This window comes from Anoplopoma fimbria, chromosome 14 (assembly GCF_027596085.1).
Source record: "Anoplopoma fimbria isolate UVic2021 breed Golden Eagle Sablefish chromosome 14, Afim_UVic_2022, whole genome shotgun sequence".
Lineage (NCBI taxonomy): Eukaryota > Metazoa > Chordata > Actinopteri > Perciformes > Anoplopomatidae > Anoplopoma > Anoplopoma fimbria.
In genome coordinates, this window is record NC_072462.1 from 6,107,856 (window position 1) to 6,120,875 (window position 13,020).

Sequence of the window (13,020 nt, forward strand, 5' to 3'; positions counted from 1 at the left end):
TTGGACCCCGCTACTAATAAAGGATTATCTTATTTTATCTTATCTTATCTTATCGATGGAAATTCCTACTTAAATATCCAAAAAATAGATAAGATAAAAAAATTTGAAACAAATATCATTATTTAAGAAAAGATGCAATTAAAATAAAATAGTGGTCTGGAGGTACGTTAAATCATACTTTAATTTGATTAAAGAGAAAAACATCATTTGGAGTGCTTTTGTAAATATACTTCATTACTGAGTTACTACACATATATCATACACTGTGCACTATATACAACTAACGTCCCATTGAATATGACATATAAAAGACTGTATATTGTAACAACTTAATATGTGGCTGATCAGAGATCTTTTCGTTGAATGGTCGAGTTCTGCTATCAAAGGCTGGGGGATAATCTTGATCTGTCTGTCTCCTTATCGATGGAAATGCCTGCTGAAATATACCAAAAAATGTACAAGATCTTATTTCATTTTATTTTTTGAAACAATTTTTTAAAGAAAATAAGATAAGATAAGATAAGATAAGATATGATAAGAGAATCCTTTATTAGTCCCGCAGCAGGGAAATTTGCAGGCTACTCAAAAGACTACTCAAAATGTAATGTAAGATTTAATGTACCTCCAGACCACCAAAGAAATGGTGGTCTGAAGGTACATTAAATCATACTTTCAAATGGAAATGCTTTACTAATTTGATTAAGGATAAAAACATAAGTTAAATATACAAAAATAGATAAGATTTTTTTTTTTTTAAACAAATGTCATTATTTAAGAAAAGATACAATTAAAATAAAATAATTGTCACACTGTTAAATCATACTTTAATTTGATTAAAAAGAAAAACATAATTTGGAGTACTTTTGTAAATATACTTCATTACTGAGTAACATACACTGTGCACTATACACAGCTAATGTCCCATTGAATATGACGTGTAAAACACTGTATATTGTAACACTGATCCTGAGTCAGTATCAGAATTTGTAAAACTTGAAAGCTGAATCCAGCAGCTGTAACATCTGACTCCAGGTCGGCTCTCAGGAAGTCACGTCACGACAGCGCAAACCTCGCGGTACTTAGGTTACCCAGAATCCCTCGGTCTTCCTTTCAGCCTGAACCAACATGGTGGGTACATAGCTGTTTCTTCTGGGGAAATATTCCATCTGTTATATCTGTCTGCATCCTTTTATATATGCGTTTTCTTACCATTTAAAATGCACTTATGAATTACATGAAGCCTGGCGGTAACTATAGTGTCGATATTTCGCGTGGATGTGTTTCTTTTTTGGGGGTAAAACTTGGTGAAGTTGGCCGCTGTGTCGCCGGTATGATTCTCTCAATGACTCCCTGGGAGAAGCTAAAGCTAATGGCTGTGCACACGCGTGATTTCAGGAGCAATGGCTCTTTTTTTCTGCTTTTTTTTAGCACCAATGTGAATTGCCAGTACTTGTCTCGTAAGTTAATGTGACATTTTCACATATATATAGGTAAAATATATTGTTCTGTGGTGGGATACACATGTGTTTAAAGCAATGGAGGCGGTGGGCCCGAGCATTGCTTCCTCCTGCTAAGAGCTCATATTCACCCCATGTTCTCTGTTTGAAATGAGAGTATTTCATGTTAAAGTAAACCCTGTGGCTTTATCTGTAACTCTGTATGGCATGATAGCAGCATGGACAGTTATCGAGCTCTATGCATTTACTTATATGGAGCTCAACTTATTGTATTATATTGTTTCTGCACTGTACTTATGCTCTTAGATGCTTGTTTAAGAAAGGAGATGCACTTATGACTTCTGGTGACTAGTAGTTCTCTTGAATACCTATGTTGAATACACTTATTGTAAGTCTGCTACATGACTGTAATGTAACTTGTTGTGAGCTTAACCTCATTGACAACTACTGGTCTTCTAACTCTGCTTAATTTTGTGTTAAAATTACATTTGTTGGGCTAAAGTAAGGCCATCTTTCATGCTGAGCAATGGAAGCTAAAGCCCATGCATGCTGGTGAATGGAAGCACTGCAAGTAGTATTATTTTAGATGGAAGCTTACATTTTTCTGTATGTTACTTAGGTATGACTTAAGATGTATAACACCTGCACGCTTTATTTAGTCATGGCTCTAGACAAATATTGATTAGGTTTCAAGGTTTCTTGTGTTGAGTAGTTTGTGTGTAATGTGTACCTTCATTAATGCTTCCTATTTCTGATTTCTTCACAGCCTAAGGGAAAGAAGGCTAAGGGGAAGAAGGTGGCACCTGCCCCTTCTGTGGCCAGGAAACATGAGGCCAAAAAAGTAGTCAACCCCCTGTTCGAGAAGAGGCCGAAGAACTTTGGCATCGGTAAGTGTCCTGAACTTTGGGAGAACTTTATATTGTAACGGTGCAGATGATGTAACGAATATTTGCTATCTTAACAACATTGAAGACAACTTCAATCACCAAGATCGCTGATGCACTTATGAGAAAGAGAAAAGTCTTCCCTTAGTTTTGTTTCAGATACTAATTTATAATATTTTCCCACAGGCCAGGACATTCAGCCCAAGCGTGATTTGACACGCTTTGTGAAATGGCCACGCTATATTCGCCTGCAGAGGCAGCGCTCCATCCTCTACAAGCGTCTGAAGGTTCCCCCAGCAATCAACCAGTTCACCCAGGCTCTGGACCGCCAGACCGGTAAGTGATGAAAGCTGTTTAGTCCCTAATGTTACTTTGGCTTTGCAAATGATGTGAAATAATATTTGCTATCTGAACCGTAGTGCTGACATTCCACCAAGATCACTGATGCCTTTCCTTTAGATCTATATTGACCTCTTGTCATGCTGTAGGACAATGCATGTAGCCACTGTTGTTTTTTTTTTAATTCAAATGTATGTGTTCTCTTCAGCCACACAGCTGTTCAAGCTGGCCCACAAGTACAGGCCAGAGACCAAGCAGGAGAAGAAGCAGAGGCTGCTGGCCCGTGCTGAGCAGAAGGCAGCTGGAAAGGGAGATACCCCTACCAAGAGGCCTCCTGTCCTCCGTGCAGGTGAGCCCTCTAAGACAAGTTTATTAAATTTGATATATTAGCCAACAGTGTGACACGTCTTAAGTAGTCTCAAGCTTGGCTTTAATGCAGTGATGACTCGAATTTCTTCACCTGAAACCTGATGCTTTATAGCTTTTTAACCCTGAGCATTGGCCAAAATATATAAATAAGATGTTTTAAGGGTTAGGGTGTTTTCTGGGTAGAAAGTAATTTCTCCTTTCCCACTTCTCTGCAGGTGTGAACACCGTCACTTCTCTGGTTGAGAGCAAGAAAGCCCAGCTGGTCATCATTGCCCATGATGTTGATCCAATTGAGGTAAGATTGTCGTGTATTATTTTGGTAGCAGTAGAACTTGCTCTATAGGAAAAGTTCAAGAATAGAAAGTGGTCTCTAGCAATGATGTAAGAATTTCTTCACCTGAATCCTCTATGTGGATCAAACTTGAGCTTTTTAACCCTGAGCAGAGACCACAAACAAAGAATACATATTTTACCAGAGCATTTATTGTGAACATTAGTTTTTGATCCGATTCATCCTTTTCTTTGGCATTACTTGAAGCTAATATATGTTAATTAAATATTAATATTTTTTCCTGTGCTTCCCTGGATTTTCTAGCTCGTCGTCTTCCTGCCAGCTTTGTGCCGCAAGATGGGTGTCCCATACTGCATCGTCAAGGGAAAGGCTAGACTGGGCAGACTGGTGCACAGAAAGACCTGCACTTCAGTCGCCTTCACACAGACAAACCCGTGAGTATGCTTGTAAACTGAGCAATGTTAAAGTGTAATACAATGAGATTTTGAAAGTTCCTTGACTCATAAAACGGCTCAGATCTTGACAATCTCTTCCAAAAAATTTAAGGGGCATTTTCTGCAGCACTGGTATCCAATAACTATTAAGCTGTTTGTTAGTGACGTGCAAACTAAACTTTTAACAACATTTTCAAAGGGTGCAAAAGAGTGTGCTGCTAGATTCGTCACAATGCTCTAATCAAACGTTAACAACAACTAGTGTGATCAAAGGGTCATAAATAAAGTTTGAAAATGCTGGAGAAGATCTGATATTTTTGAGTCAACAAATGTATAAATGCACTTATCTACATTATCCTGTTAAAAGTCAACCGTATCATTGAATCAATAATTCCCTGTAGCTTGATCTCTAAATACTGTTTGCACCTTAATAAATAGCTTTATTTTTTATTCTCTCCTAGTGAGGATAAAGGTGCACTTGCCAAGCTTGTTGAAGCCATCAAGACCAACTACAATGACAGATATGAGGAGGTGAGCTTTCATTTCACTACAAATTGCCTCCACATTAGTAAAATTGCATGTAGATATATCAGAACAAAGTGCACCGTTTTAATCTTTCAAAATGTGTTTTCCAGATCCGTCGTCACTGGGGAGGTGGTATCATGGGCCCCAAATCCACAGCCCGCATCTCTAAGCTGGAGAAGGCAAAGGCCAAGGAACTGGCAACCAAGCTTGGTTAAATTGTTTGGAATAAAAAATGTATGTCCTAACAGAAGTTGTTTTTGTTTTATTGTTGCAAATAAATAGTATTGTAGTTTGAAAGTAAAGGGTAACATATGATTCATCTACAACAGTAATGTCTGGGAAATAATGAACATGAATTTGGCTGTGCAATTAAACAAATGCAGTATTCTTCCTGCAGCAGGGAATGAAAAGTAATGTTGAAGATGTTTGTTCTATAGAATCAGAATAAGCTTTATTGGCCATGTATGTGAACCCATACATGGAATTTGACTCCGGTTATTTGCGCTCACTGGTACACAGAAACGGACAAATAAACAAAAGATCAAAAGTCCAAGAAGAAAAAAGGATAAACAATCACTATTTTGTACACAAATATAAAATGCAAAAGTGAATTTTATATATGAACAAAAAACACTGAAGTGTAGATTAATGTGCATATATGCAAGGCTGCTTGAATAAATATGGGAAAAAATAGAATTTAAAGTTAGCGGGTTATTGAACATGGATTTGTACCATACAGAGGATGAATGATTAATTGTTCATGAGTGACAGCCAGAGGAAAGAAGCTGTTTTGGTGTACAGTGCTCTGTAGCACCTACCAGAGGGGAGGAGTTTGAACTGCTTGTGTCCAGGGTGTGATGGTTCTGCAGAGATGTTTCCTGCCTGTTTCTTGACTGGAGATGTACAAGTCCTGTACTGAGGGCAGGCTGGCACCAATGGTTCTCTCTGCAGACCTGACAGTCTGTCTGTTCCTGTCCTGTTTGGTGGCCGATCCAAACCAGACAGTGATGGAACAGCAGAGAACAGACTAGTGTGTAAGTGAGTCATTGGCAGTGGGTGATGCAGTTGATCAGACTAAAGGATCCACACTAACATTTAGAAATGGTTGAGTTCGAGTAGGAGAGAGTGCATGGTGTGAAATCTAAGAAAGCTCAGTATGGCAGATTAATTTAAAAACATTTTTCTAGAGATACATTTAGGGCTGGTCTATCAATTTCCTGAGACCTGGAAATCTGAGACAGTACCTCAAAATATTTTTTTCTTAATGTGGGGCTTCAAGCTCTTGAAGGCACTTGTATACAAATTGTTCCAGCATGAGATACCACTGCAGTTAATGGGGCAATGGTTTCCCTTTTTAATACAAAGCACAAATCTGCAGACCACTTATTGGATTTTAGGGAGCGTATTTACTTTTGAGTGTCCCCCAACATTTTATGGAGCAGTAGCTGGCAACAAGTTATGTAAAAATACATAAAAATACGAGAATTTAATTTATTCTCAAACATGTTTCAGGAGAACAATCCACAACGATATCAGACAAAGCATATGTAATACAACAAGTCACTCTTTTAATCACATCACAATTGAATCTTCTTGATGAACTTTGCATACCACATGTAGGAGGTTGCTGCACACAGGCCACAGAATCAGTATTACATTTTATTGATAAGTCTGAATAGGCTGCAAGGAAATACAAATGTAAGTATGATGGGGAAGCTTTGGTGCTGCTGTTTCCTTTAATATTTAATGTGATGTTAATGGTTTTGTATGGTTGATTATAGCTAAGACAAAATAGAAATCCCAGTGCCACTACTACCATAAGTTGAGTACTGTAAATCAGGTACAATCAAGTTAATCAAATGCTTTTAGATAGAGAGATAGATAGAGAGATAGATAGATAGATAGATAGATAGATAGATAGATAGATAGATAGATAGATAGATAGATATTCCTTTATTGATCCCCATGGGGGAAATTCAGGTGTTGCAGCAGCTCAAGTACAGAAAAACAGATTAAGATAATAAATAAAACATATTACACAATAAAATAAAATGAAAATAAAAATGTACTTTTATATTTAATGTTACTCCAAAGGGAGCTACACAAAATCTTATAAACTGCCTCAGAAGACATCACATGAGTCATCATAGGTTGGGGCTGAAAACAAGTTGCATTGTGGGTAATGTGCTGGATATATAGCCGCTCCTTCCGGGGAATCTTTCTGTTGAATCTGTCTGCATCCCCCTGATGAACGCGTTTTCTTACAGTTTTGTATTTACTCATTGCTTATGTGAAGCCTGTCAGTTACTATAGTGTCGACATTTCGTGCATATTTGTTTTATTTTTGGGGGTAAAGCTTAGACTCCCTGGGAGAAGCTAAAGCTAATGGCTGCGCACACGTGTGATTTCAGGAGCAATGGCTCTCTGTTGTTCTGCCTCTTTAGCACCAATGTGAACTGCCAGGACTTTCCTCGTAAGTATTTAACTTGTATAAGTAAAATGTAACTTGTAATGTGTGTATTCTGGTGTTTAATGCAATAGAGTTGAAGGGCCCGAGCATTGCTTCCTCCTGCAGAGATGAAGTAGTACTGGTGGCATCCATAGCTCAGATTCAGCCCACGTGTTTAGTGACTATTAGTTTAGTATGTGCTTAATGAGATAACAACTACTGGTTTTCAAACTCTGCTTAACTTTGTATGGTTAAAATGGCCTTTTGTTGGGCTGAAGTAATGTGTTGGACAAGGCCAACACTCATGCTGAGCAATGGAAGCTAAAGCCCATGCATGCTGGTGAATGGAGCAGTGCAAGTAGTCATGTAGTGTGTGTGTACCTTCATTAATGCTTCCTATTTCTGATTTCTTCACAGCTTAAGGGGAAGAAGGTGGCACCTGCCCCTTCTGTGGCCAGGAAACATGAGGCCAACAAAGCAGTCAACCCCCTGTTGGAGAAGAGGCCGAAGAACTTTGGCATCGGTAAGTGTCCTGAACTTTGGGAGAACTTTATATTGTAACGGTGCAGATGATGTAACAAAATCGTATCTTAACAACATTGAAGACAATTTAACTCCAAGACCGCTGATGCACTTATGAGAAAATAAAAGAACCCTTCTCTAGGTTTTGTTTCAGATACTAATTTATTATATTTTCCCACAGGCCAGGACATTCAGCCCAAGCGTGATTTGACACGCTTTGTGAAATGGCCACACTATCTGCCTGCAGACTTTCCTCGTAAGTATTTAACTTGTATAAGTAAAATGTAACTTGTAATGTGTGTATTCGGGTGTTTAATGCAATAGTTGAAGGGCCTGAGCATTGCTTCCTCCTGCAGAGATGAAGTAGTACTGGTGGCGTCCATAGCTCAGATTCAGCCCATGTGTTTAGTGACTATCAGCTTAGTTTAGTGTGTGCTCAATGAGATTACAACTACTGGTTTTCAAACTCTGCTTAATTTTGTATGGTTAAAATGGCCTTTTGTTGGGCTGAAGTAATGTGTTGGACAAGGCCAACACTCATGCTGAGCAATGGAAGCTAAAGCCCATGCATGCTGGTGAATGGAGCAGTGCAAGTAGTCATGTAGTGTGTGTGTGTGTACCTTCATTAATGCTTCCTATTTCTGATTTCTTCACAGCTTAAGGGGAAGAAGGTGGCACCTGCCCCTTCTGTGGCCAGGAAACATGAGGCCAACAAAGCAGTCAACCCCCTGTTGGAGAAGAGGCCGAAGAACTTTGGCATCGGTAAGTGTCCTGAACTTTGGGAGAACTTTATATTGTAACGGTGCAGATGATGTAACAAAATCGTATCTTAACAACATTGAAGACAATTTAACTCCAAGACCGCTGATGCACTTATGAGAAAATAAAAGAACCCTTCTCTAGGTTTTGTTACAGATACTAATTTATTATATTTTCCCACAGGCCAGGATATTCAGCCCAAGCGTGATTTGACACGCTTTGTGAAATGGCCACACTATCTGCCTGCAGACTTTCCTCGTAAGTATTTAAGTAAAATGTAACTTGTAATGTGTGTATTCGGGTGTTTAATGCAATAGAGTTGAAGGGCCCGAGCATTGCGTCCTTTATAACTTTATATTGTAACGGTGCAGATGATGTAACGAATATTTGCTATCTTAACAACATTGAAGACAACTTCAATCACCAAGATCGCTGATGCACTTATGAGAAAGAGAAAAGTCTTCCCTTAGTTTTGTTTCAGATACTAATTTATAATATTTTCCCACAGGCCAGGACATTCAGCCCAAGTGTGATTTGACACGCTTTGTGAAATGGCCACGCTATATTCGCCTGCAGAGGCAGCGCTCCATCCTCTACAAGCGTCTGAAGGTTCCCCCAGCAATCAACCAGTTCACCCAGGCTCTGGACCGCCAGACCGGTAAGTGATGAAAGCTGTTTAGTCCCTAATGTTACTATGGCTTTGCAAATGATGTGAAATAATATTTGCTATCTGAACCGTAGTGCTGACATTCCACCAAGATCACTGATGCCTTTCCTTTAGATCTATATTGACCTCTGGTCATGCTGTAGGATAAACGATGCACTGCTGGGTGTTTGAATTAAAACGTATATGTTCTCTTCAGCCACACAGCTGTTCAAGCTGGCCCACAAGTACAGGCCAGAGACCAAGCAGGAGAAGAAGCAGAGGCTGCTGGCCCGTGCTGAGCAGAAGGCAGCTGGAAAGGGAGATACCCCTACCAAGAGGCCTCCTGTCCTCCGTGCAGGTGAGCCCTTCAAGTCCAATTTATTAAATTTGATATATTAGCAACAGTGTGACACGTCTTAAATTGTCTTTAGCTTGGCCGTAATGCACTGATGACTCGAATTTCTTCAACTGAAACCTGATGCTTTTGAGCTTTTTAACCCTGAGCATTGGCCAAAATATAAGATTTTTTTTTTTTTCAGGAAAGGGTGTTTTCTGGCTAAAAAGCAATTTCTCCTTTCCCACTTCTCTGCAGGTTTGCACACAGTCACTTCTCTGGAGATTTGAACACGGTCACCTCTCTGGAGAGCAAGAAAGCCCAGCTGGTCATCACTGCCCACGATGTGAATCCGATTGAGGTAAGATTGTCATGCATTTGGTAGTGGTTTGATCTTGCTGTATAGAAAGTGGTCTCTAGCAATGATGCAAGAATTTCTTCACCTGAATCCTCTATGTGGATCAAACTTGAGCTTTTTAACCCTGAGCAGAGACCACAAACCAAGAATACTTATTTTCACAAGTGTTCATTTGAGTTAACTATAATTGTTTCTACATTAGTAATGTTGCAATATTAACAAAGTGCACCGTTTTAATCTTTTATAATGTGTTTTACAGATTCGTTGTCAGGGAGGTGGTATCATGGGCCCCAAATCTGCATCACTAAGCTGGAGAAGACAAAGGCCAAGGAACTGGCAACCAAGCTTGGTTAAATTCTTTGGAATAAAAAATATGTTATAAAAGAAGTTGTTTTTCATTATTATTACAAATAAATATTTTATTTTGAAAGCAAGGTGCAACATATGAGTCATCTACAACTGTAATGTCTGTGAAATGAATTTGGCTGTTCTGTTTAATTGATACAGTATACTTTCCTGTAGTTGGGAATGGAAAGAAATATGTGGCAGATGTTTAATCTAGTGGGTGATGCAGTTGATCAGACTAAAGTCCCTGACACAAACAAAATGTTGAAGTGGTTTGTTTAAGTGAATGGACAGTGTACACAGCAAAGTGTGGCTGTTTAATTTTGACTCATGATCTTAAATTATTTGAAAATGAGAAGTTAAACTTTATTCTAGAGCTACAGGTATGAACTATAAAACCTGGACATCTGAAATGTCACATACCAATTAATTTTACCGAATGTGGGGCTTCAAGCTTTTAAAGGCATTAATGGTATTAAAGTTGTCCAGAACAACTGGGGCAGTGGTCGTTTTTTCCCCTCAAATTGCTCAAATCTGCAGACCACTTATATTTAGTTTTAGGAACAGAAGTGGCAAAACATTTTGTAAAAAATAGACTGAAAAAGTTTAATTTATATTATATTTATTCTCAAACATGATTCAGGAGAACAATCTAAAACTAGACAACATTCAGACAAAGGATATGTAATACAAGGTCACTCATTTAATCACACCATCTTCTTGATGAACTTTGCATACCACATGTAGGAGGTTGCTGCACACAGGCCGTACCTTTGGGGGGAGGGGGAAGATGACTTAATTAATCAATACAGTAAACACATCAAGTAACAAGACAGTAAGTTATTTACAGTGTAACAGCATGCCTCGTGCTTTTCCTCAGAAGTCTACCTACCATGTTACCATGTACTGCATGTGTTCGTTCCTCAGGGTCACTCTGGTTTGTCCACCTATTGGTCCACCAGGAGTTGTGCTCCCTGCGTGATACAAGACGATTATATTTTTATTTACTTGTGCACCATAACTAAGTGGGTTATCCGTTCTTTTCTGCACACCTGTAGAATAATATATTATGTAGTGTATGAGCCAGTTGCATATTATATTTGAAATTAGCTATGATGTAGCTGAGTCAAAGAGCATGGTGAATTGTTTTTTAGTTCTAGATAATTTACCAAAGTCTGCATCAATGAAGATGGGCTCAGCTCCAGTGACGCTGCCCATCGCCTCCAGGTCCCGGTAATGCCAGCGGTTTCTCTCCACATCATTGTTCGGTACAAAGGGTTTGCGGTCTTCTGTCAGCCGAACGACCCCGACAACCTCTACTTCACCTTCCACCTTAACAGAAGCATTATTTCATTTTGTTTGATAAGTCTGAATAGGCTGCAAGGCAAAAAAAATAATAATAGAAAATCAAAGAATATGGCAGGGAAGCTTTGGTGCCGATGTTTCCTTTGAGCTTCACAAAATCTGATAAACTGCCTCAAAATATATCACATGAGCCATCAATGGTTGGGGCTGAAGACTGCAAGTTTGAAATAAAAAATAAAATAATAATTGGGATTCGGAGATTGCTTCAACTCTCTCTCATCTCCTCTTGAGGCTACATTAGACACTACTAGCATAGCACACCCTAACTGTTGGCACTCAAGTTGCATTGTGGGTAATGTTTTCACATGCATGGAATAAAGATCTCTAGTTCTGTTGCATTGATTTTAATTCGTTCTTTTCTACTTTCCATCGTGAGTTCGACAATGCTATAAGAGTGTGATGATGTCACACATCATCTGAAGTACTAACCTGTCCCTTCATCCTGGTCTCTGGTCTTATCTTCTGCCTCGGGACGTATCCTCTGTTCACCAGGATTGTGATGCTGCGGGAGAAGGTAGCAACGATCAGTCGGTGTTGGATGTAAGAGATGACTGTGAAGTTGATACTTTTAACTACATGTTTTATTTGTAGTCCTACCCGAGGTCAGTACAGTGGAATGGAGTGATGACATTTGCGCCGGTCTCTCCACTTGAGGACAGCCTGCCCGCCTCTCTGGCCTCTTTCTCCGGGTCGACTGGTGAGCGTGGCAGAATGTACAGCTCCCGTGAGTGGTCGTACTGTCCGCGAACTGTCACCCTCCTGTACTCGAGGCTCTTCAGCTCATTAGGACTAAGATCCGGGGAAGAAAAATAGACAAGCAAATCTGCACATTAATAACAGAGATACCAACTTTGGGGGGGGACAAGGACAAGATATTTAAGTGCAATTTATTAAGGAAAGATAATCAATGCGGTTTACAACTTCACAACCGGAGAGGATAGCATGCTTTGAATGAATGAAACCTTTCTTGCTTTGGGGAATTTGGTTTGCGCAAAGATCATAAAAGAACATGAGAGAAAGTCACCAACAATATAAGAGAGCACATAATATAATAAAGCATCATTGTTTTTGCAACTTGCAATAGGTAAAAAAAGCAGAAAGGTTATCTTATGCCTCATGTAAACGTTTATTTTGACCATTGTATTGATTTTAATATTCAAAGTCTGTTTTGCACACATAGGTGCCCTTTTTAATTAGAAAAAACATGTTAGTCATGCTAACGTTATTTTGTTTTTTTTAAATCCTTGATTATATACATTCATTGTAAAGGAATTTGTTTCAGTATACAAGACAAAACTAATTGTGGACCTAATATTCAGCCAAGCGACTGGATTTCTTATAAAGCAACTTTATAAATCAGATTTCTTAAGGAGGGGGTATCGCTGCATTTAGTGGACTGCTATGAACAACCTGTCTTTGTGTGATCTGCTGTTTAATCCTAAATGGGTGTGTGAGAATAAAAATAAATTGACATCACAAGTACTTACTCGAGAGGAAGAGGAATGGGTTCTGCAGTAGTGAGTCTAGCCAGCTCGTTTATCAGCTGCATTTTCCACTGACGCCGTTTCACCTTCACAGAAACAAAAAAGTATCTTGAGTCCATCCAACAATGGACAATTTTTTGGTTTGTTTGTTTTAATCAAAACGCAAAATGGAGATGCTGTACCTGCCATGTACCAAGGCCAAAGGTGGTGACAGGGATGATCAGCAGGAACCATTTGAAGAAAGAGTCTTCTGCTTTTCCTACTCCGGCTGCTGTGGAGCTCGACTGTCGCCCAAAGGTGATGAACTTACCTGGAAATGCACAATAAACAAGACAGGAAGTGATCACAGCACAGTGGACGCGTAAAACAAGAACGTACGGATGTTATGCCGTACATTTTTGCTCTCGAATATGAGAAGAGAAGTGACAGAAATGTTATCCAGTTAAGCATTACATGAC

At 39.1% G+C, this 13,020-nt stretch overlaps 3 protein-coding genes and 10 non-coding genes across 13 annotated transcripts in view; 12 read left to right on the forward strand and 1 right to left on the reverse strand.

Annotated features, from left to right (window-relative positions):
• The first annotated feature begins 1,038 nt into the window (after positions 1-1,038).
• Positions 1,039-4,550, forward strand: LOC129102029 (60S ribosomal protein L7a). The gene is made up of 8 exons (XM_054611956.1): positions 1,039-1,128; positions 2,224-2,344; positions 2,528-2,677; positions 2,889-3,029; positions 3,265-3,344; positions 3,645-3,775; positions 4,237-4,306; positions 4,411-4,550. The coding sequence occupies exons 1-8, from the start codon at positions 1,126-1,128 to the stop codon at positions 4,513-4,515; spliced, it is 801 nt and encodes a 266-aa protein (XP_054467931.1). The 5' UTR covers positions 1,039-1,125; the 3' UTR covers positions 4,516-4,550.
• Positions 2,386-2,459, forward strand: LOC129102905 (small nucleolar RNA SNORD24). The gene has a single exon (XR_008531721.1). It is a non-coding gene; the product is annotated as a small nucleolar RNA SNORD24 (small nucleolar RNA).
• On the forward strand, positions 2,721-2,790 carry LOC129102907 (small nucleolar RNA SNORD24). The gene has a single exon (XR_008531723.1). It is a non-coding gene; the product is annotated as a small nucleolar RNA SNORD24 (small nucleolar RNA).
• On the forward strand, positions 3,114-3,180 carry LOC129102918 (small nucleolar RNA SNORD36). Its single transcript, XR_008531734.1, has one exon. It is a non-coding gene; the product is annotated as a small nucleolar RNA SNORD36 (small nucleolar RNA).
• LOC129102915 (small nucleolar RNA SNORD36) lies at positions 3,421-3,494 on the forward strand. The gene has a single exon (XR_008531731.1). It is a non-coding gene; the product is annotated as a small nucleolar RNA SNORD36 (small nucleolar RNA).
• A 210-nt stretch (positions 4,551-4,760) lies between the features above and the next one.
• LOC129102760 (60S ribosomal protein L7a-like) lies at positions 4,761-9,729 on the forward strand. The gene is made up of 9 exons (XM_054613028.1): positions 4,761-4,811; positions 7,167-7,272; positions 7,453-7,490; positions 7,928-8,033; positions 8,214-8,288; positions 8,539-8,688; positions 8,894-9,034; positions 9,269-9,371; positions 9,628-9,729. Exons 1-8 carry the CDS (start codon positions 4,761-4,763, stop codon positions 9,298-9,300), a joined length of 699 nt encoding a protein of 232 aa, XP_054469003.1. The 3' UTR covers positions 9,301-9,371; positions 9,628-9,729.
• On the forward strand, positions 7,314-7,382 carry LOC129102909 (small nucleolar RNA SNORD24). Its single transcript, XR_008531725.1, has one exon. It is a non-coding gene; the product is annotated as a small nucleolar RNA SNORD24 (small nucleolar RNA).
• LOC129102910 (small nucleolar RNA SNORD24) lies at positions 8,075-8,143 on the forward strand. Its single transcript, XR_008531726.1, has one exon. It is a non-coding gene; the product is annotated as a small nucleolar RNA SNORD24 (small nucleolar RNA).
• LOC129102906 (small nucleolar RNA SNORD24) lies at positions 8,397-8,470 on the forward strand. Its single transcript, XR_008531722.1, has one exon. It is a non-coding gene; the product is annotated as a small nucleolar RNA SNORD24 (small nucleolar RNA).
• Positions 8,732-8,801, forward strand: LOC129102908 (small nucleolar RNA SNORD24). Its single transcript, XR_008531724.1, has one exon. It is a non-coding gene; the product is annotated as a small nucleolar RNA SNORD24 (small nucleolar RNA).
• LOC129102917 (small nucleolar RNA SNORD36) lies at positions 9,118-9,184 on the forward strand. The gene has a single exon (XR_008531733.1). It is a non-coding gene; the product is annotated as a small nucleolar RNA SNORD36 (small nucleolar RNA).
• On the forward strand, positions 9,428-9,501 carry LOC129102916 (small nucleolar RNA SNORD36). Its single transcript, XR_008531732.1, has one exon. It is a non-coding gene; the product is annotated as a small nucleolar RNA SNORD36 (small nucleolar RNA).
• Positions 9,730-10,324: 595 nt separating the features above from the next.
• The window catches only part of LOC129102380 (surfeit locus protein 1), a 3,371-nt gene continuing 675 nt past the window's right edge, over positions 10,325-13,020 (reverse strand). Inside the window, exons 3-9 of the mRNA XM_054612502.1 lie at positions 12,745-12,872; positions 12,566-12,648; positions 11,676-11,867; positions 11,508-11,580; positions 10,883-11,045; positions 10,606-10,687; positions 10,325-10,484 (exon numbers count right to left, since the gene is read on the reverse strand). Coding sequence (XP_054468477.1) covers positions 10,421-10,484; positions 10,606-10,687; positions 10,883-11,045; positions 11,508-11,580; positions 11,676-11,867; positions 12,566-12,648; positions 12,745-12,872 — 785 coding nt within the window. The 3' untranslated portion in view covers positions 10,325-10,420. The remainder of the gene's footprint in view (positions 10,485-10,605; positions 10,688-10,882; positions 11,046-11,507; positions 11,581-11,675; positions 11,868-12,565; positions 12,649-12,744; positions 12,873-13,020) is intronic.

Excerpts from the sequence above, each read along its gene's own strand:
- LOC129102029 (XM_054611956.1), top strand. Across the intron at positions 2,678-2,888 it reads GGCTCTGGACCGCCAGACCG|CCACACAGCTGTTCAAGCTG; the intron begins GTAAGTGATGAA and ends TGTTCTCTTCAG. Across the intron at positions 3,776-4,236 it reads GCCTTCACACAGACAAACCC|TGAGGATAAAGGTGCACTTG; the intron begins GTGAGTATGCTT and ends ATTCTCTCCTAG.
- LOC129102760 (XM_054613028.1), top strand. The coding sequence starts at position 4,761 with ATGTATGTGAACCCATACATGGAATTTGACTCCGGTTATTTGCGCTCA. Across the intron at positions 7,491-7,927 it reads AGCGTGATTTGACACGCTTT|CTTAAGGGGAAGAAGGTGGC; the intron begins GTGAAATGGCCA and ends ATTTCTTCACAG. Across the intron at positions 8,689-8,893 it reads GGCTCTGGACCGCCAGACCG|CCACACAGCTGTTCAAGCTG; the intron begins GTAAGTGATGAA and ends TGTTCTCTTCAG.